The sequence below is a fragment of the Colossoma macropomum genome, unplaced genomic scaffold (genome assembly GCF_904425465.1).
Source record: "Colossoma macropomum unplaced genomic scaffold, Colossoma_macropomum, whole genome shotgun sequence".
NCBI lineage: Eukaryota > Metazoa > Chordata > Actinopteri > Characiformes > Serrasalmidae > Colossoma > Colossoma macropomum.
In genome coordinates, this window is record NW_023494792.1 from 607,875 (window position 1) to 631,427 (window position 23,553).

At 39.8% G+C, this 23,553-nt stretch overlaps 1 protein-coding gene and 1 long non-coding RNA gene across 2 annotated transcripts in view; both read right to left on the reverse strand.

The window, feature by feature from the left end:
- Nucleotides 1-161: 161 nt before the first annotated feature.
- LOC118812754 (Na(+)/H(+) exchanger beta-like) lies at nt 162-17,963 on the reverse strand. The gene is given in 13 exon segments (XM_036577870.1): nt 162-951; nt 953-1,152; nt 1,917-1,989; nt 2,543-2,641; nt 2,834-2,939; nt 4,554-4,730; nt 5,045-5,115; nt 6,477-6,566; nt 8,571-8,773; nt 9,043-9,260; nt 10,334-10,584; nt 11,601-12,061; nt 16,885-17,963. Coding segments are annotated over 13 exon segments (2,304 nt in total). The 5' UTR covers nt 17,159-17,963; the 3' UTR covers nt 162-870.
- A 3,716-nt stretch (nt 17,964-21,679) lies between these two features.
- Nucleotides 21,680-23,553, reverse strand: part of LOC118812822 — a 5,169-nt gene continuing 3,295 nt past the window's right edge. Inside the window, exon 3 of the long non-coding RNA XR_005007566.1 lies at nt 21,680-23,553. This exon is cut by the window's right edge and continues 1,637 nt beyond it. This is a non-coding gene — a long non-coding RNA (uncharacterized LOC118812822).

Below are 23,553 nucleotides of genomic sequence, written 5' to 3' on the forward strand. Positions count from 1 at the left end.
AATTCAAATAATTACAGGTTCAAACTAAATTTCTAACCAGTAAATATTAATTTTCTTATATTGCACATTTTTAAAAACGCAATCCAACGTTCACTGGTAAAAAATTAGTTTGAACCTGTAATCATTTGAATTTCATTCTTTATTTGTGAAAATAATTTGCACGTCAAAGTTGAATTCATTTTTACCTATTTATTGTTGTTTACCTAAAAATTTAATGAATTAGTATGAAATCACTTCAAACACGTAACAGTCAGAATTTTAACTTAGCAGTTTAAATTTTAACTTAAAACTTTAAAGTTTTACTTGTTAAATCTGAATTTCAAATGTGTGGGTTTGAAATGTTGTTCTATACAGTGTTATTAGAATAAATATACAGAATAAAAATATGAAGGAAAATCCAGTCAAATGTTTTAATTCAGAACAAATTACAAACATTACATTTTTAATAATGCCGTCATTATTCTCATCAGTCACTCAATACACTTCACTCAGAACTAACACACTGTTCCTGAAATCGTACACAGATTCTGAGCATTTCTGTTTGTTATTTTTCTGTTGCTTTGATTGTTTCATTCAGAGTCTTGATCTGAGTTGGATAAAACCGGATGATAATCTTTTTTAGGCTGAATGGGCAGGGCTAAACTAATGTAGGCTGAATGGGTGGGGCTAAACTGCCGTAGGATGAATGGATGGTTGTGACTGCATAAAAAAAAATCAATTTAAAACTTTAATTAAAAACAAAATATCAGTTGAATTATTCAGAAATTTTGAAGTTTTGGTGGAATTGCCCTCTAAGAGAAAGTCATTAAAGGTATAAAACCTTAGTTAAGTGCTCAGCCGTGCTCAGAGTTGGTGCACTGTCTGAATGTTTCACACCTCCTCCCACCCTCTGCTGCACTCTTCATCCTCCTCATCGATCTTATTTGGCCCCGGGTCACTCAGACAGCGAGGGAAGCTTCTGCTCCTCCACATTCAGAGCGAACGTGACACTGAGTTTGCGCCCTTTCCCACTGCCAGTCCTCATAGCGCCCTCTACAGTCCGCTGTGGACCCTCTTTCAGCTTCTCCGCTGAGTCTGCAGGAGGAACCGGCTCCACGCTAATGGCGGGTATGCTGACCACTGCGCTGGGTTTGGACGTGTACACCTGGTTATCTGGCACAGAGGAAGACAACTTACTGCCCTGTGCAAAAGTATGGGCACCCCTTATCACATTCCATGTTGTTGTTATTTCCTAAGTGTGAATAAGTTTTCACATACAGAGAACATATTTTAGTGCACAGTCTCAGCAAATAAACCGTGATTGTGCATTAAATATTTCAGGTCAATGATGTCTTATACAACATCAAAGAACATATCTGATGAATCAAAGGCTGTGTTCCTGACTTGTCGACCAATCAGAAAAAGTGTTCCTGACTTATTGACCAATCAGAACATGTGTTCCTGACTTGTCGACCAATCAGAGGCTGTGTTTCTGACTTGTTGACCAATAAGAGGCTGTATTCCTGGCTTGTCAACCAATCAGAGGCTGTGTTCCTGACTTGTCGACCAATCAGAGGTTGTGTACCTGACTTGTCGACCAATCAGAGGCTGTGTTCCTAACTTTTTGACCAATCAGAGGCTGTGTTACTGACCAAGTCAAGGTGAAGGAATGGCATTGTCTCAGTAATAAACACGGTCAACACCTCGGTTTGCATATCGTCCATCTGGTGTCTAACTGTAGAAGCTGAATGGCCTGATGACTTACTGACCAAATCCAGACTGGATTATCCCGATTAGGTGAAACTGTAATTTTGTATATTTTATTCATTTGTGTATAAACTGCCCCAGAATTTCAGTTAGTGAGGGCAAACACTGCCCCCTAGAAACACCCACAAATAAACAAACAAGCATATAAAAAATTAAGGTGGCTGCAGTACCTGACTCAAACTTTGCTCTCCTCATCGGGGGTGAGTCCTGCCGATTAGCCGGAACGGTCAAATAATGACTCATCTGAAAGACACACAATCACAGACTATAAAACATAGAATTCAGTCTCAGAGATTTAATCTCAGCGTGCTGGTCATAACCTCAACGGGCAGATTATTTTCAAAACAAACAAAATAAAGCATTCTAAAAGATAAAACGGGGGAGTCTGAGCAGACATAGTATAATCCAATCAGCTGGACTATAATTTGAACAAATGGAGTAAAATTTGAACAGATGGGGTATAATCTGAACAGCTGGACTATAATGTGAACAAATGAGGTATAATTGGAACAGCTGGACTAAGATCTGAATAGACTGGTTATAATCAGAACAGTTGGACAATAATCTGAACAGCTGGACTATAATCTGAACAGGTGAGGTGTAATCTAAACAATTAATCTAAGTAATCTAAACAGATTTGTTATCAATGAAACAGTTGGACTATAATCTGAACAGTGTAATATGTAATGTTGGAGAATAATCTGTAATCTGGTGTAATCTGTAATCTGAATGCTGGGTCTGTTATCTGTAATACTGGTATATAATCTGTGATGTTGATGTTTATGCTTAACCTTACCCTCCTCCCCATCTCCACTCTTTGTCTCCGGAGTTTCGCTTCAGTCCAGTTGTCCTCTTCACCCTCCAGGACAAGTGTGTGTCTGCTGTACGAACGCAGCTACACACACACACACACACACACACACACACACACACACACACACACACACACACAGTGAGCGGAATTCTCATTACAGCACTAACAAACATGATCTCAGATCAGTGTCTAGGATTAAATACCAGCTGCGTTATGTTTATATGTTTACGTGTGTGTGTGTGTGTGTGTGTGTGTGTGTGTGTGTGTGTGTACCCTCTGGCGTGTTTTCTGCAGATTTGCTCTGAGAATCTTCCGGATTTCCTCCTCTCTCTCTTTAGAGATCTTCATCATGGTCCTACTCCGCTTCTGGGACTCAGCACTGAAATTAAAAAATAAATAAATAAAAATCTGCTGAAAAAACAAAAACAGCTTGGCCAGCTCAACCTAGTCAAGCCTGTTAAGCTGGTTGACCAGCATACGGTATGTTTTCTCCTGGTCCAACTGGGTGTCCAGCTTCTCACCACCTTGACCACCAAAGACTATTGTAAACCACCTTAAACCAGCTACCAGCAGAAGCAGCTTAGAGGGTAGTTGTAGTCCTACAGTGCCACAGTTTGGGCAAATGTTAGCCTGGTCACCCACATATACTTGGATATTTTTTAAACTTTTGCAATAAAACAGCAGCATTTTGTCCACACAGGAATGCAAAACAACTCGAAAATCTCACATGAGCATGCCAGACCAGTAGGGAGCAATAACCTTGCACATTGTGCAACACAGAGCCTGAAGGTAATGCACCAATGTGACGGCACTGTTACAAATACAGTAGCAGTCTCTGGTTCCTGCCAGAAAATAAAAGCTTAAAAAGTGAAAGAAAGCCCACCGCATTCTGGAGGGGTTTGTTCACATTGCCATGGCTTTGAGTACTCATGACTGCAGTGTTTTTAATACACCCTATTTACAAGAACTGATTGCAGTGCATTCTGATACTCCCATTATAAACATATCAACTTGCAAACTGCTGAACACACAGAAACACAGTCGTTTTTAACTTATCTGATGTTGGACTGGCTTCCCAGACATGGATTATGCACAAGAGGCTGATCCAAAATTTGCAAGTGGGACTAATCAAAATGTTGTAGCACTGAAATAAAAAGTACTGATGATTCTTCTAAAAATACTGTGGTATCTGCCACATGGCTTTGCTGTGTGTAATGAGCCTTTTTCTGCTGGTGTAAATAAAAGAGCGCTTCTTGTTGCAGGAGTAATGGCCCCTCCTGCATCTTCCTCCACGCTGACGCCACAGTATCAATCTCAGTTTGTGGAACAACTTCTCACATTAACTGTAAAAAAACAGACCCACCATGTAAAATTTAATTTAATTTTAGTATTCAGTTTGTGAAATACAGAGTTTGTTTTCTCCACAATAAGTCAGATTCCCCAAAAGGGGGCACTGTTAGCACTCATGTAGCGGCTTGTGAATCATTAAAAGAGACAAAACCTGCACATGAACTGTTGTCATAGGATTTCAAAATGGCAATTGAAATGTTTTACTAAAAATAGGTGTTTCATATGTTACCTTTTTTGTTTTCTTGTGAGATTAACATGTGATGATGTTGCACTGTCCAGCCCAGATACTGTCTTTAAAACAATTTATTTGCATTAACAAAACTAGTAAACATAGGCTTTTCGCTAGTTGGCTGACTTCCACCCAAGCTGGAGTTTCTTCTGAGGAGCTACAGCTTTTTGTTTGTGTTTTCGTCTCTCTGTATTGTTCCTCTCTCTCTCTCTCTCTCTCTCTCTGTGGGAACGCTGTGCTCTAAAGCCCTGACTGGTTCAAGGTCAGTGGCGTCAGCAGTAACCTCATCCTGCCGCTGTATGTTTGTTTATGTTTATGTTTTGGGGGAGGACTCCTTCTGTGGGAAGAGCTCTAAAACCTCAGAGCCATCTCTGTCTAAATGAATGGTGCTGAGAAATCTAAGGCAGCGCTTACAGTAAGGATGCAGTAGGGGGCAGCGCTGGGGTCAGTCTGGCTGCACTGCCCCTCTCGGCCACCCGGAGCGCCTGCTCCAGCTCCAGCTTATTATAGAAGGAGATCAGCTGCGGCTCCTGAGATCGCGCCCCCGCTATCAGCCAGCGCCTCAGATAGTCCTTATTAAACCGATCCAGCCTGACGGGGGGGGTGCAGAGAGAGAGAGAGAGTGAGAGGGAGAGAGAGACAGAGAGAGAGAGAAAAAGAGAGAGAGAGAGAGAGAGAGAAAGAGAGAGAAAGACAGAGAGAGAGAAGAGAGAGAGAGAGAGAGAAAGAGAGAGAGAGACAGAGAGAGAGAGAGAAAGAAAGAGAGAGAGAGAGAGATGCAGAAAGAGAGAGCGAGAGAGACAGAGAGATAAAGAGAAATAAAGAGAGAGAGGCGGGAGATGTTCTCACGTTCTCAGATGACTACAAAGATCAAACTGATTTGTCGTAATACTGCTGTAACGTACTTATCCCTCCAGTGATGGTGACCATAGTGACCACAGACGCCCTCGATGCCCACGAGCAGATGCTCAAGAACCTGCAGGAGGACACAGGAATGAGCACAGAGAACATTCCAGAATGAAACACAACAAAGACACTGCAGTACGACACCTACAGCAAGAGCAATGGTCCATTCTAACAGTGTAGCTCAGCGTGTTCGGTGTCTGTAGTTCGCTTCTTTAGTTTTAGCACTGGAGCAACGAGGCCAGTGTGGCTAACTAATGGAAGCTTATAGCCCACTCATTAGCATTAGCAGTTAGCTAAAGATCCTGAGGCAAATGTCACGTATGGCCACTGTCCAAAAATAGTGGAACAGTAGCTTTAGAGAAGATGGCGAAAATCTTAAGTGTTAAGAGGTTTTATACAGGGTCATCAGCCACAGTTTACAGCCAATCGGAAGCCATTTTTACACACTAGGGGGCAGTGAGAACACTTGCCCAGGGCAGTGGGCAGCTCTATCCACAGCACCCGGGGAGCAGTTGGGGGTTGGGCACCTTGCTCAGGGGCACCTCAGTCACGTACTGTCGGCTCAGGGGATCGTTCCGGCGACCTTCCGGTCACTGGTTCCCTAACCTCCAGCCCACGACTGCCCCCAGTCTCAACTAATCCCCCCAGTATTTAACTCTACTATGCACTTTTACGCATTAACAAACACGGAAGTGTGAAAATGGTCTATAAAGCCAGACACACACATCTCAGCTTCTTCTATCACCAGTGCTCATAGGGCAACTCACTCACCCCGTGTTTTTCAGACCCAAACAAACTGCCCTCACCTGTGTAGGTTCTGCTGGACGTTAAGTGACAGTACAGTAAAAGGACATACTCAGTGCTCAGAAGACAAATGCATCAAAAACCATTTCAAAGTACTATACATTGATCAAAAACAGGCCCTTTAATAGAAAACAATGGAGATTAAGATCTTCGTTGGAAGAACAGAGATAAAAGTTCCCAAATCCAAAAGGCCTCACTCTGTAATGATCTTCAGTCCTGATCTGATGACCTGTCTCTTCTCTCTAAGGCATTCGCGGCTGGTGTGGACAGATCTGGTGATTAGAATGGTCCTGATCTGTTTTGTGTTTGGCTGTTCATTAAGATATTGCTAATTGGTGGACTATTAGATTCCATTACTCGTTAGCTACATTAACCTTGCAGCTCCAGTGCTGCAACTAAAAAAGCAAACTATGGACACCAAACACGGCTTGGCTGTTTTGGCTGGATTTGTGGTAAGGAGGGGATTTTTAATTGGTCAAACTATTATGTTACCCTTCTAAAGTTTCACTGTCGAAGCACGAAAAAGTCTCTTAGCATTAGTTATCTACATATAGCTAGAACCACTACCCTGGCGATAACAGGTACCCTTACTTATTTGCAGTGATGTTACTGGTGAAACAGACCCACCTGTGTGTGTATCTCTTCGTTTATTGTAGACTTCGTCTGTTTTTTCTTCTTCACAGCCAGAAGGTCAACCAGTGGTCGAATGGTCATGCCCTGAATAAAAAAGACCAGCTTTGTTTACTGTTCTGGTGATGTGTGTGGCTCTAAATACAGGTAGATCAGGGTGCTAATAAATTAGTCTGGAAAAAAACAGGTACATTTCAAGAGCTCTGACATTCTCCAAATAAGGGTACCAGTCTCTCCGGTTTCCTCACCTTCTCTGCACTGCATTGGGCATTTTTATATAGATACTGCCTTTAATCGAAGTTTTAAAATTGTTATAAAGTGAAGTTATGCAAGATTTAGTCCATGAAACCAATGAAGACTACAAACAAACTGTGTATGCACTGTTCACGGTAACTGAACTGTAATGGTTTGAGATGGTAACTGTATCGGTAATGATTTGGGATAGTAATTGTATCAGTAATTATTTGAGATGTTATCTGTATCAGTAATGATATGAGATGGTAACGGTATCGGTAATGATATGAGATGTTATCTGTATCGGTAATGATTTGAGATGGTAACTGTATCGGTAATGGTTTGAGATGGTAACTGTATCGGTAATGATTTGGGATAGTAACTGTATCAGTAATGATTTGATATGGTAACAGTATCAGTAAAGATATGAGACGGTAATGGTATTGGTAATGATATGAGATGTTATCTGTATCGGTAATGATTTAAGATGGTAACTGTATCAGTAATGATATGAGATGTTATCTGTATCGGTAATGATTTGAGATGGTAACTGTATCAGTAATGATTTGAGATGGTAACTGTATCAGTAATGATTTGGAATGGTAACTATATCAGTAATGATTTATCATGATAACTGTATCAGTAATGATTTGTGATGGTAACTGTATCAGTAATAATTTATCATGATAACTGTATCAGTAATGATTTGTGATGGTAACTGTATCAGTAATGATTTATCATGATAACTATATCAGTTATGATTTGTGATGGTAAATGTATCAGTAATGATTTATCATGATAACTATATCAGTAATGATTTGTGATGGTAACTGTATCAGTAATAATTTATCATGGTAACTATATCAGTAATGATTTGTGATGGTAACTGTATCAGTAATAATTTATCATGGTAACTATATCAGTAATGATTTGTGATGGTAACTGTATCAGTAATAATTTATCATGATAACTGTATCAGTAATGATTTATCATGATAACTATATCAGTAATGATTTGTGATGGTAACTGTATCAGTAATAATTTATCATGGTAACTATATCAGTAATGATTTGTGATGGTAACTGTATCGGTAATGATTTGGAATGGTAACTGTATCGGTAATGATTTATCATGATAACTATATCAGTAATGATTTGTGATGATAACTATATCAGTAGTGATTTGTGATGGTTAGAGTATCAGTAATGATTTATCATGATAACTATATCAGTAATGATTTGTGATGGTAACTGAATCAGTAATAATTTATCATGATAACTATATCAGTAATGATTTGTGATGGTTAGAGTATCAGTAATGATTTATCATGATAACAATATCAGTAATGATTTATCATGATAACTATATCAGTAATGATTTGTGATGGTTAGAGTATCAGTAATGATTTATCATGATAACAATATCAGTAATGATTTATCATGGTAACTGTATCAGTAATGATTTGGAATGGTAACTGTATCAGTAATGATTTGGAATGGTAACTGTATCAGTAATGATTTGTGATGGTAACTGTATCAGTAATGATTTGGAATGGTAACTGTATCGGTAATGATTTATCATGGTAACTGTATCAGTAATGATTTGGAATGGTAACTGTATCTGTAATGATTTATCATGATAACTATATCAGTAATGATTTGTGATGGTAACTGTATCAGTAATAATTTGAGATGGTAACTGTATCAGTAATGATTTATCATGATAACTATATCAGTAATGATTTGTGATGGTAACTGTATCAGTAATGATTTATCATGATAACTATATCAGTAATGATTTGTGATGGTTAAAGTATCAGTAATGATTTGGAATGGTGACCCTGTCCATCACACTGACCTGTACAAACACAGTGAAGAAGACAACTGTGATGATTGCGGTGAGGAACATGTTCTTCATGGGGAAATGTTTGCTGGACAGAAGGAAGGACAGAGAGAAGGCGATAGCCCCTCGCAGGCCACCATAGGCCACGATAAACTGGTCTTTACCCGTCAGCTTCACCATGCGGAACTTATTGAGGATGTAGGTCAGTCCCACCACTCCTGCTCCACAGATTCATTTCATTAGAAACTCAAGACAGCTGCTAATATGGTATATCCGTATAACCATGCACAATCACAATGTCATAAAATAGATTTACAATTGTAAAAAATTAAATACAGAAACTAGATTTAAGAATTTGGGAATGAAAAAATACAAACAAGAAAACAGTTCAATAAAATAAACCAAGGAATAATTATGATCAACCAAAATTCCCATAAATTAATGACCTGTATTCATCATTGATGTGTGTTTTTTTCTGCTAACTCACCGAGCACACGCGAGACGAGGCAGAGGATGATGGTTGCTATGACGAAGGTCCAGTTCCACGCATGCGTTCCGGCTACAGTGGACGCTCCGAGGAAGATGAAGATGAGCGTTTCACTCACGCTGCTCCACATCTTCAGGAAGTACTTAATGGTGGTGTAGGACTTATGGGAAATGTTGGCCTCCACGTAGGGACGCATCACCACCCCACACGCAATCAGCCTGGGAAGAGATGCCTCAGTTCAGTGCTACTGCGTTTATCTATGCTAATGTACACATACACTTTAATGTGGCATGCATTAATGTCTTTTCTATCCAAACTGACTGGTTGAAAAATGGATTCTTGCTTCGATGTCTGTGTTGATCCTTGCACAGTCTTCTCAGTGTATTTTTAGTAGTCAGTTTAGATCACAGGACTTTTCATAGATAATACAACTGCACAATTTATTTTTGATACCACATTGAAATGACTTCATTTTTAGCATGTGAACAGCATGTGAATTTTGGCATACTGTTCAATACTTACAATGTAGTTTTATTGATGTCTCTGATGATGTTTCTACTGGTTACTCTAAAACTTTTGAAATGTGCATGGTGTTACATTTTGATGTTACATATTGTGTTTTTTGTGGATTATATATGTGAAATAGTGATTTTACAGTATGGTGACTACACTATGATTTCATATCGCTGCAACCTGTGATCAGTAGCTGCTCCTTTCTCGTAGTTTTAAACAAGCTGTTTAAAACCAGAAGCAGCATAGCAGTTTCCTTGATAGTTTCGTTTTCAGCCAGTCGCAACTCTCGACTGAAAAACTACATGGTTTTGGCTGCATGTTTCTCCCAAAAAGCAGCAGAAAACAGTCCAGTCCAATGCTCACATTTTATGCACCCATGTTTAGGTGGTTAGTTAAAACATAGTAGAAACACTGGAGCTGCAGATAATGCTTTTCATTTTCCATCTTTAAGTAGTTCCAGACTGTAGAAGCATCTATGACAGCAAAAACGAAACAAATGATCGGAACTGGATCGGTCTTATTTTATCTGATACCTGTTCCATTACAATATGTCTGGACATCCCTCGATACCTCTAGTTAAGACATAAATAAGACATTTTTAGACATTATAAATTCACAATCATTTCAAATCTAATTGAAGACTATACTTTTTAAGAATGCTGGAACGCTGCTTGATGTTTTGCTGAACTATTACTTCAAAGAAAGTGGCACAGAACAGCAGGAATCAGTTCAAAGAGGGTGTTCTCTAAAGTGGACGGAGTCAGAGGAGGTCACTCACGCCATGATGCCCGACAGGTGGAACACCTCAGCGGACAGGTAGGCCATGTAGCTGTACAGGAAGACGAAGAGCGGCTCGATGACGCGAGTGTGAGAGGTGAAGCGGGAGGTGAAGGCCGCCAGCAGCCCGAAAACCGCCCCCACCAAAACACCCCCCAACGCCACCACGAAGAAACACAGCACACCCAGGAAGACGTCAATCACAGTCACCTCGCCCAGAGTCGCAAACTCCTCAAACAGGTGGTACAGCACCTGAGGAACGAGAGAAAAGAGCATAAATAAACATGGGAACAAACAAACAAGTACAACGAGAATATGATCCTCTCCTAAAGCGCGTCCGTCTTCATCAGGGTTCCTGACCGGTTCCTGAGTTTGAGCTTCACTAAACCTAAAAGACACAGCTGTGGTTTTAGGTTAAAAAGACTTTCCCTGATTGGTCAGAAATCTGTCTCTGATAGGTCAAAAGGCTGTCCCTGATTGGTCAGAAATCTGTCACTGATTGGTCAAAACACTGTCCCTGATAGATCAGAAGGCTGTCCTTGATTTGTCATAAGGTTGTTCCTGATTGGTCAGAACACTGTCGCTGACTGGTCAGAGGGCTGTCCCTGATTGGTCAGAGGACTGTCCCCGATTGTTCAGAAGGCTGTCCCTGAGTGATCATAAGGATCGCCTGATTAGTTAGAAGTCTGTCCCTGAGTGATCAGAAGGCTGTCCCTGAGTGGTCAGAAGGCTGTCCCTGATTGGTCAGAAGGCTGTCCCTGATCGATCAAAAGGCTGTCTCTTGGGGGTCAGAAGGCTGTCCCTGACTGGTCAAAACACTGTCCCTGATGGTTCAAAGCCTCTCCCTGAGTGGTCAGAAGTCTGTCCCTGAGTGGTCATAAGGCTGTCCCTGATTTTACAGTTTGTATATAGGTTAGTATTCTAAATGCTGCTACTGTTTTTAGCTCTGTTAATGTATTTAGGCTTTGGTCTATGTTTACAGAAGACTGTCCCTGATTGACATCTTTGACCCATGATTCCCTGATTGAGTCATACAGTCTCAGAAACCACATCATCTCCATTAGAGATTACTAAACAACTCCGCACACTTTGAGGAGAGTCTTTGATGATTTCGGCATTGTGTTAATTGGTGGGCTATAAGCTTCCGTTACCTGTTAGCAAACTTCAGACACCAAACATGTCTTGGCAGACCACCTGCATTTGGGTATGGGGGGGGCTGGCTGGGTGAATTCTCATTTTAATTCACCCCTCTTTCACCTTCCACTCACCACAGTGACAGCATCATTGAGCAGTGACTCTCCGAACACCAGGATGTGCAGGAGCTCGTGGATGTGGATCTCCTCGAAGACGGCGAGGACAGCCACGGGGTCAACGGCGGAGGCGATGGAGCCAAAGAGCAGGCAGGCCAACAGGCCCACTCCGGCCAGCTCGGACCCCTCAACCACACACACCCCGTACAGCACCACACCCATAAAGAAGGAGTTCCACACCGTCCCCACCACCGCGAACACCAGGATGGTGCCCACGTTCTCGCTGAAGGGCCGGATAGGCAGGAAATACCCTGCGTCCAGGATGATGGGCGGCAGCAGGACGAGGAAGAAGAGCTGAGTGTCCAGCACAGGCAGGGTCTCCCCCAGCAGCTTTATTAAAGCCCCCACCAACAGCCCCACCACGATCAGCACACAGCTCTCGGGAACCACGCTGGAGAAGTGAGGGATCACATGGAAGCCTGGCAGACAGACAGCATCGTTTCATATATAGAGCAGATGAAAAAAAGATCCTGCTGTAATTTGGAATGAATTATTTCTGACTCATCGTTCACTGAAACAACTGGAGAAACTGTGTGGAAACTGCAGATTCTACACTTTCAATCCAGACCTCATTAGTGTCTGTGAACAGAACAGAAAATATTAATTATCATTTGAATTTGATGAAATCTTATTGTTGTGTTTACAGTCTTGTTATGCAGAAAGAAACATCCATTCACTTTTTTGATGTTTTTGCCATTTTTTTCTTCAATAAACAGAAAAAAGTCTGCAGGCCAGACTCGAACCTGCCCACGCAGAATGGAAATCAAATGCAAATGCCATTAATTTTGCAACTATGCAATTAATTATGTAATTACGTAGTTATGTAGTGCAGCAAAATTACAACAACTACAGACTTCTAAAGGCTATTATCATAAATCAAACCATTTCTGTCAATTATTATACGTGATTTTAAAGAATAATCTCTTATTAAAATCTTCTTATAGTCGCAAATACTTTTTTTAACAAATTATAATAATTACATTTTATATATTTTCAACAAAATCTTTTTCAAAGGTCACTTTACAGCTTTTTAAAATAATTTTGTTTATTCTGAAGGAACACAGTTGGTGTTGTGCAATCTTCAAACACCACTTTTTTGTATTTATTATTTTTAAAACTGCATATGTACACAATATGTATAGTATATAACCATATACATATACATGTACATATTTTTAAAGAAACGAGTTCATTTCGCTGCTATTGCACAGTATTACACTGTACATACGCTCTGTTTTAATGCCTGTTAGAATTTGCCACAGTTACAAACTCATACAGCCTATACAGTATATAATATAAATAGTACATCTTCTTAATGTATATACGTTTTCGCTCTTCTTCTTCTGTATTTTGTATTTTTTTTGCCCAGTGCTTAGTGTCTATATAGCGTTTTAGTAAATTGTAATGCAATGTAAGAATTTCATTGGACAGTTTCACTGTCTGTTCCTCTGTGCATATAACAGGAACTCTTCAGCCTTGAATCATTTCAGCAATATTCTGACTAATAATCAATACATTGGGTCCAACTGAACAACAGAGAAATAGAAAACTTTCATCCGAACTACGAAATAAGAAGTTTACTCCAACACTGTTCCTCAAGGGTCACCACCAACACCTTGAACTTTCACTTTGAATCAATCTGTCAAATAGTGTATCAAAATGACTGTGAGAAAGATTATTATCATTATTAATATTATTTTTGATAAAAAATCCAAAGTCAATGTTTATGGGATGATTTAGAGGTTTAGTTAGCAAACCTGGTTGTTATTGCTGTGTTTTTTAAACTGTTTTGATAAAAATGACCGAGTAAATAATTAACTTAATAAATAAAAACACATTAGCTGTATTCAGAGAGTGTTCCAGACAACGGCTGAGCTCTGTAATTGATCTGAAAGATCTACAGATGTTCAGTAATGGTCTCTGCAAGCTAAAATAGAGGAGGGTGTTGTGAAGAATTGTGGGTGAAACTCTATGTGTTTTGTGTTCGTTAGGGTGGAGCTGAGTCTGTCTGGGGAATCTCGCCACACCACACAGTCTGTTCTCCCTGATAGGGCAGCCCGGGGTAGAGGGGCTACTGAACACCGTGTACATAATGTGTACAAAATTAGCCAGAATAACTACAAAGCAGATGTTGTTTACCTAAAAACCTTGAATTAACAAAAACCTCTGGATAATATATCTTAACAGCTTTACCTTTATTGTACATACAAAATAAACATGATTAGGAAAGAATAACCAACTCTAAATGTAGGTATTGTGATATAAACTGAGTCCGTTCTACAGTTTCTCATTAGGTTGAATGAATATTTTACAACCCCATTTCCAAAAACGTTGGGACGCTGTGCAAAGTGTAAATAAAAACAAAATGCAACAATGTGCAAATCATTTAAACACTATAATTAATTGAAAACAGTACAAAGACAACATAACAAAAACTGAGAAATTTGTTTGTTTTGAAAAATGTATGTCCATGTTGATGCCAACAACACGTTCCAAAAAAATTTGGCACGGGGGCAACAAAAGGCTGGTAAAGTTGTGTAATGCTAAAAAACCCTCATGGTTAATTAGAAACACGTCAGTAACATGATTGGATATAGAAAAGCATCTCAGAGAGGCGGAGTCTTTCAGAAGTAAAGATGGGGAGGGGCTCACCACTCTGTGAAAGACTGCACCATCAAATAGTGCAATTATTCAAGAATAAGCAGTATTTGCTGGTCGTGATCTTTGGGCCCTCAGACAGCACTGCATTAAAAACAGGCATGATACTGTAAAGGAAATCACTGCATGGGCTCAGAAATACTTCTGAAAACCACTGTCTGTTCATCGCTGCATGCACAAATGCAAGTTAAAACTCTAAAACGTAAAGAAGAAATCATATATAAACAGGACCCAGAAATGCTGCCACCTTCTCTGGGCCTGAGCTCATTTAAAATGGACTGAAGGGAAGGGGAAAAGTGCCCTGTGGTCTGACGAATCAACACTTGAAATTCTTTTTGGAAATCATGGACACTGTGTCCTCCAGGCTAAAGACCACCCAGCTTGTTATCAGTGCACAGTTCAAAAGCCAGTATTCATGATGGTATAGGGGGGCATTAGTGCACATGGTATGGGTGACGTGCACATCTGTGAAGGGACCATTAATGCTGAACGATATATACATGATTTGGCAACATATGCTGCCATCCAGATGACGTCTTTTTCAGGAAGGCCTTGATTATTTTAGCAAGACAATGTCAAACCACATTCTGCATGTATTACAGCAGCATTGCTCTGTTTTAAAAGAGTCCGGGTGCTAAACTGACCTGCCTACAGTCCAGACCTGTCACCACTGAAAACATCTGGCACATTATAAAATGAAAAATACGACAAATGAGCCCCTGAACTGATGAGCAGCTGAAATCCTGTATCAAACAAGAACAGGAAAACATTTCACTCTCTAAACTACAGCAGTGTCTCCTCAGTTCACAAACACTTACAGAGTGTTGATAAAGAAGAGGTGATGAAGCACAGTGGTAAACAGGCCCCCGTCCCAACTTTTTTGGAACATGTTGTTGGCATCAAATTTAAAATGGGCAAATATTTCTCAAAAAACAATAAAATTTCTCAGTTTCAACATTTTATATGTCTTTGTAGTATTTTCCTTTAAAAATATGGTTTATATGATTTGCAGATCATTGCATCGTATTTTTGTTTACATTCTGCTCAGCATCCCAACTTTTTTAGAAAGAAATGGGACTGCATCTCACTGTTACCGTGATAACTCAGTTCACCGTCACTGGGCACAGGCCTACAACAGTAGCTTAGAAAAACACATTTGTGGGCGGAGCCTGGTTTGGGTGATTAATTCTAGGTGTTCTCCAGGACTGTTTTAACCCATATCTGCAGGCACTGGACATAAAATACCTCAGCAAGCAGCATCAGTGTTTCCTCTGTAAGCTAATGAAGGGCTTTATCAGGCTGTACAGCTGTTCGGGGAGTGTGTGTGCTGGTCTCTCTGGCTGTGTGTCCTAATCAAAGTCACTGGAAATGATAGGACCTGAATATTGAAATGAACTCAGCCAGCAAGCACACACGCATCCATTGACCAACAGGACCAACCTCAGCTGCTTTATTTAGCACAGGATCAATTTTTAATTAATGCTGACGTAAGGCAAACCTCTTCTTATGACTCCCCTCAAACGTACAGCTTAACTGACTGATCAGCTTACCGATGAACTTATTGATCATCTGACTGATCAACTTACTGTTGAACTTGGAGTTCAACTTGCTAATCAGCTTATTGTTCAACTTTCCATTTAACTTACAGTTCAACTTACTGATCAACTTACTGTCAAACGGTTTATAAACTTTAAGAAAATAATCTACAGTAATTACATTTTTTTAATCAACCATCATCTCTCGCTTAGTGTGTGTTCTAGTGTTAAACCTCTCAGTGTGACTGTAAGGGTGATTCAAATGTTTACTGCACCACAAATCAACAATCTGATTGGTCACTGCTCAGCTCATTTGTGTGAAGTTTGTCCAGAATGCGAGAGTAAGTTGAGGATGTGCAGCAGTGGTCTGATGTGTCAGTCATGTGTATAGATTGTCGTTTCATGTTTTATTATAGTGAAATATGACATTTTTAAAATTAGAAAAAATGCAAATAATTTAGTATGACGTCATCATTCATGTCACGTATATGCTATATGAAGTTCAGCACCTCCAACACTGCAAGAAATGGTATCTGGTCAGTACATTTAATATTTGTCCTGTTGAGGTTGTTCTATTAATGTAAGATTATTTACCTTAATACAACACATTTTTTCACTTGGTTTAAGTGATTTTATTAAGTAGACGTATCTCAGTATATTAGCAGATGTGCTTGTTGTAAGAAATGAGCTTGAAACCAGCTAAATCATCTGCCTGTATTTTGAGATCATTTTACTCAATAAAAGTACCTAAAACAAGTAAATAAAGTCTAGAAATAAGATGGATAATCATATAATAAGTGCACAACCACCTCAAAATGTGAAATATTAGATATATTGACTAGATTTAAGATCATTTCATTTGACAAGACACCATTTTTTGCAGTGGACAGCTTCTCTGTGTTGTAGGCATCAGTTTCAGAATAAGCTTATATTTACCAAACCAATAAAGCTGAGTGGGTAAAATATTAAATATCATCTTTCTGTTTAGTTTAAATCCAGGTCAGAGTGGATCGACCGGTTTGTCCTCTGAATCTACATGCAGGACTCACCCAGCTTCAGCAGGGACGCCAGAAGAATCCACAGCGAGATCTCGAAGGGTCTCCGCACGGTCTCGAACTGGAAGGTGAGGACGGGGAAGGCACGGCTGTGTGTGTGCGGACCGCCAGGCCCCTCTGGGTGTGTGTGTGGGGGTGTATGAGGGGCCCTGGGGGTCTCTGTCTGAGTGACCCCATCAAGAACTGGACCTGCATCACTGCCCACAGGAACCAAGCTGGACACCAGCACCATCAGCAGCACTGACCATAACAGCCCGTACAGACCCATACTGCACTACAGAGGCAGCAATAACCGCGCCAACAAGAGAAAAAAGGTCCAGCTGTTGTCCAGTGAAATGCGCTGTGGGTATTTGAGTTTTACTGCACGCAGATCAGTCAGTTATTATTATTTATACATACTGACCGTCAGATCTGACCACTCAGATGCAGACACTGGACGTTGTAACACCGTAAACCTATCTGTGTAATAAAAGCTTTGGGTTTGAGTTGTTTTCTGTATTTACAATACTGTTTCCTTTAAAACTGAGCATAGTTACACTCAGAACTTAACGACGTGAAGATGAACCTCAAACACCTGATTTTAACTTCTCCACTCAGAGTTAAAGCAGCTCTCCACTATCCTAACAGCTCCAGGGCTGCTGCGTAAAACTCCAACATCCAGACTACCGACAGTTATCCTAAAACTCCAAAAATCATCTTTAAGCTCTAGAAGTCATTCTCAAACTCCAAATAATCATTTTCAAACACCAAAAAACATCTTAAAACTCCAAATTACCATCTTAAAACTCCAAATTACCATCTTTAAACTCCAGAAATCATCTTCAAATTCTAAAATGTCATCTTCAAATGTCAGAGATTATCTTGAAACTCCAAATATTCATCTTCAAACTCTAGATTATCATTTTCAAACCCCCAGAAAATTAACTTCAAACTCCAAAGATCATCTTTAGTCACCTAAAGTCATTTTCAAGCTCCAAAACTTTCCCAGAACACAGACATTATATCCATTACTTAAATCGGGTCCGTCTGGAATCCTCTGAATTGTTGTGAGTCCTGAGCTGTGGTCAGTTTCTCCCCTGTCTGTCTGCCTATCTCTCTCTCTCTCTCTCTCTCTGCCCCTCCTCCCTGCTCATCTGCCCCGCCTACAGGCACAGTTTGAGTTTTGTGCTCGTGGTACAACTAACATTAAAAACACTGCAGATAATAAACTTTGTTTCTGCACTTCATTTTTATCTTAGAAGATGTTTTAGTAAAATTGAACATTTGCAGGTTTAGTTACATTTCAAACACTTTTCAGTCTTTACATTTCAAAAATACTCACTGCAGATCTGAGAGACCAGCAGATATTTCTGTTTTTTTTTGCCTATCAGTGGAGAAACAGCTATATTAATGAGTAATATTAGCTGCTTAGTTTTATACACTTAAGTGCTTTTAAAAGTAGATACTTTTAACTTTCACTCTATATATTTCACTGCAGCAGCCACTCAACGTCCAGCTCAGGTCAGTCACCAGTAGCGGAAATGAGACAGAGAGTCAGGGCTCCAGTGCACAAGAGCGGCATCTGCGGCATCACCAGCGCAGTGGACGGCAGGGAAAGTGGAGGGCGGCTGAAAGAAGGGCTGTTGCTGCTGTAGCACCAGGGACATGACCCTGAGGGAGGACTGGTGAATGCTCAGTGGCCCAGTGGCCCTCTGGCTGGGACTCCACATGTCTAGGGTCTGACAGCTGACCCTTGAGAGGGGGGCTATGTGGTTGCAGCGACTGGCTCCAGTTTCGGGAGAGGAGCTTTGGGGGTGCGGTATGAAGGGCCTCCCCATCAAAAGGGACATTGTTTACTGTTGTTAATGTTATTGTTCTGTTAATTTATGATGTGTTTATGTGTTATTTGTGTTGGGCTGTGGGTCAGTTAGCAAGGGTCTTGTGTTTGCTGTAGAGTAATATATATATATTTATGTATTTCCCCCCAGTACTTCCACTCTTAATCTCTAATCTCTAATGATATAAACAAACAGTACTGATATTACATTTAAATCTGTACTGCAGATTTGCTACACACCAGAAAGAACAGGTTCACCTGTAACTCATCAGCACATAAACAGTTCAGTAAACAAACTGTGAATATCCACTGTTTTAAATGACCTGTAGATTAAAGTCTGGCTAAATAGGAATTCACAAGCAGAGAGAAAGTAGCTTTACAGTGACTGTAGTTATCATACAGAACTCTTATAGATGTCACCATGGCCCAGTCTGAACATCACCACCCTCCTTCATAACCTGATGAAACACTCAGTGAAGAACAGCACTCAGATCTTCATATTCACGACTGAGATGACTCTTATTAATACTGCACACATTTCAACACTCGCTATTTCCTTTAGCAAAACCTGGTATGTAATGTTTTTCATATTTCAAGCATGAAGGAAGTACACTGTACACGTATCACTAAAAATGCAGTACTCAGAGTGGCCACTAGGGGGAGGCAATGATTAGCCTGAAGCTCCGATAAGGAACAGCTGTAACAAAGTTATTATCAACTCAGTAATATTATCAGCTGAGGAGCCACATCGTTCACATGGCCTCATACACAACTAATTTGAGTAAATCGCCCAGTTGGCTGTCCATTTAGGAGTCAGATACCAGATAATCAAAACAGAACCTGCACACAGAGACTCTGTAACTGAAACCCTGCTCAGTAACAGACATAAATCCTTAGTTAATCCTTTTATCACTCTCAATAACACTGTTATTAATACAATAATGTTATTAACACATCTGCACAGTACCTGCCTCTAACAGTCAGGATCATTTCACTGTAGACCTTCAATATTTTTCAGTTATAGTATTCTGATTATATTTACTTAAATCTGTAAATATTCCACATTTACAGTGCAGTTAACTGTGTGTACACCAAAAATCAACAGACACTGTGAACGGTCACTACATGCACCTGTTTTGTTATTAATATTACTGTTGATTAGTTTGAGTTTGATAAGATTTTCAAAAACATTCTAATTCAGATTTTGTTGTCCCGGAGAACCTAATCCTTGTTTTCTTTCTAAATAGGTCAATCTCGCTCTTGTAGGCTCACAATATACAAAACTGTCCAGTGAATAACTTTCCCATGTCCACTAAATGACCAGTTTCCTCTGTCAGTGTGAATTGGGCTTCCCTTCCCATCTTGAAAAGTGCTCATGTAAGCAGTGCCCTGACCAATGACAAGGCTGATGTGGTTTGCCCCACCCACACAGCTTTAACTACAGTGTGTGCGGTCTCTCTGTGTTTGAGTCAGAGGAACATTTAGCCGGTCACTCCAGCACTCCCTAGATGCCGCTCTATCAGTAAAGTCAACAAGAACCTTCTTTAAGACGCCTCCATACAAAAGCTACAGAGTGTTTTTAGTGAGTGGACACTCGCTAAATAAATAGAACTGACCGATTTTATCAATGTTTGCATATCTTCCTAAATTCTCCTTTAAAGTCTTCATATAACGTAATGGCTGCGGTCATTCTGACCTGAAGTATCCACTCCTGTAAAAGCTCTTGAGTGACTCTCGGTGACTCTCTGTATTCAGACTGTGCAGCCGGCTATAACCATAACAATATCAGCTCATAAGAGACGCATATTCTGCATCACTGACCCCATACAAACACCACAGGACACTTACATAACCCCCTCAGAGGAGTTAACGCGGTCAGTGATCACACACAGGCAGTGGAACCAGGCTTTAAAGGGGAATTCCTGATTTTTTAATGCATTTTTGAATAATTCAGTGGTTTAGAGTGATAATATCACAATACCTACATTTAGAGTCGGTTATTCATTCAGCCTAATGAGAAACTGTAGAACAGACTCAGTTTATATCACAATACCTACATTTAGAGTCGGTTATTCATTCAGCCTAATGAGAAACTGTAGAACAGACTCGGTTTATATCACAATACCTACATTTAGAGTCAGTTATTCATTCAGCCTAATGAGAAACTGTAGAACAGACTCAGTTTATATCACAATACCTACATTTAGAGTCGGTTATTCATTCAGCCTAATGAGAAACTGTAGAACAGACTCAGTTTATATCACAATACCTACATTTAGAGTCGGTTATTCATTCAGCCTGATGAGAAACTGTAGAACAGACTCAGTTTATATCACAATACCTACATTTAGAGTCGGTTATTCATTCAGCCTGATGAGAAACCGTAGAACTGACTCAGTTTATATCACAATACCTACATTTAGAGTCGGTTATTCATTCAGCCTGATGAGAAACCGTAGGACTGACTCAGTTTATATCACAATACCTACATTTAGAGTCAGATATCCATTCAGCCTAATGAGAAACCGTAGAACTGACTCAGTTTATATCACAATACCTACATTTAGAGTCAGATATCCATTCAGCCTGATGAGAAACCGTAGAACTGACTCAGTTTATATCACAATACCTACATTTAGAGTCAGTTATTCATTCAACCTGATGGGAAACCGTAGAACTGACTCAGTTTATATCACAATACCTACATTTAGAGTCAGTTATTCATTCAGCCTAATGAGAAACTGTAGAACAGACTCAGTTTATATCACAATACCTACATTTAGAGTCGGTTATTCATTCAGCCTAATGAGAAACCGTAGAACAGACTCAGTTTATATCACAATACCTACATTTAGAGTCGGTTATTCATTCAGCCTAATGAGAAACCGTAGAACAGACTCAGTTTATATCACAATACCTACATTTAGAGTCGGTTATTCATTCAGCCTAATGAGAAACTGTCACTCACACATTAATTTACAGTATCCTGTGTGCTTTATTTGGTAAATACAACAACAATCTGAGTGATACAAACTGACGTGATGTAAAATAACAGTTTCACAGTGTGTTAAAGTTCCTTCACAGCTGATGTATTCAGAGAGGATAGAGAACCGTATTAAACTCATTAAGTGACATAATTAAACAGATGTGAATTAAACTTCTTTGTGTGTAATATTGTTATGTTTTGACATTATTAAGTATGACTGCACCTGCAATAATGATATACAGTTTGACAGTAAAATAGCTGTAATAATTTAATACAGAAGATTTCATTCACATTACAAACCCCAGAGGCTTCAGTGATGTTTTCAATAAATATAAAATATTATAAAGACAGTGTGACCAGCATTCAAGAGCTCTTAACATGGAGCAGATAATAAAAGTACTCAGTAACGTTTTCTTTTACATCACTTCAGTTCTAGATATTTAACTGGATGAGCGTGAGGTACAAACTCCAAAATAAAATTATTTGGGTTACATGATGGTGAGTTCTGAGACAGTCTAACTAAATTATAATAAAATGCCCAACAGGTTCTAGATATTAATTGAGTAAGCATGAGGTACACACTCAAAAGTACTAAACAATTATTTGGGTAACATGATGGTAAGTTTTAAGACAGTTTATTTAAATTACTCTGAAATTCCATCGGGTTCTAGATATTTGCTGAGAAAGCATGAGCTAAATGAAATAAAGCATTACCAAATACCTTACTGTCAGTAAAGAATTACCATGACAACCGGTAATTATTATAACCATCAGATTCACTTACAGTGTCGTTTAATCATCGTTCCCTCACCTGCATCAACAACATAACCTGCATAACCTGCATAACCGGCATAACCCCACACACTACATTCTGTATCTCCAACCTCCAGACGTCCTGTAGATCAGACTCAAGCTGAACCTCCATTAGCTCTCTGCTCCCTGTGTAGGGCTCTATGTAGTGCACAGTACATAGCTAGTGCACTACATAGAGCCCTACACAGTACTTACTTTGTACTGAACTATGTAGTGCACTAGATTTCTGCTGTACTATGTAGCGCACTAGGTCCCTACTGTACTACATAGTGCACCTGGTCCCTACTGTACTACATAGTGCACTAGGTCCCTACTGTACTACATAGTGCACTAGGTCCCTACTGTACTACATAGTGCACTAGCTTCCTACTGTATTATGTAGTGCACTAGTCCCCTACAGTACTACACAGTGCATTAGCTCCATGCTGTACTATGTAGTGCATTAGCTTCCTACTGTACTATGTAGTGCAGTAGCTTCCTGCTGTACTATGTAGTGCAGTAGCTTCCTGCTGTACTATGTAGTACAGTAGCTTCCTGCCGTACTATGTAGTGCATTAGCTCCCTACTGTACTATGTAGTGCAGTAGCTTCCTGCTGTACTATGTAGTGCAGTAGCTTCCTGCTGTACTATGTAGTGCATTAGCTCCCTACTGTACTATGTAGTGCAGTAGCTTCCTGCTGTACTATGTAGTGCATTAGCTCCCTGCTGTACTATGTAGTGCAGTAGCTCCCTGCTGTACTATGTAATGCATTGGCTCCCTGCTGTACTATGTAGTGCATTGGCTCCCTACTGTACTATGTAGTGTAGTAGCTCCCTACTATGCTATGTAGTGCATTAGCTCTCTGCTGTACTATGTAGTGCAGTGGCTTCCTGCTGTACTATGTAGTGCAGTAGCTTCCTGCTGTACTATATAGTGCAGTAGCTTCCTGCTGTACGATGTAGTACAGTAGCTCCCTACTATACTATGTAGTGCATTAGTTCCCTACTATACTATGTAGTGCATTAGTTCCCTACTGTACTATGTAGTGCAGTAGCTTCCTGCTGTAGT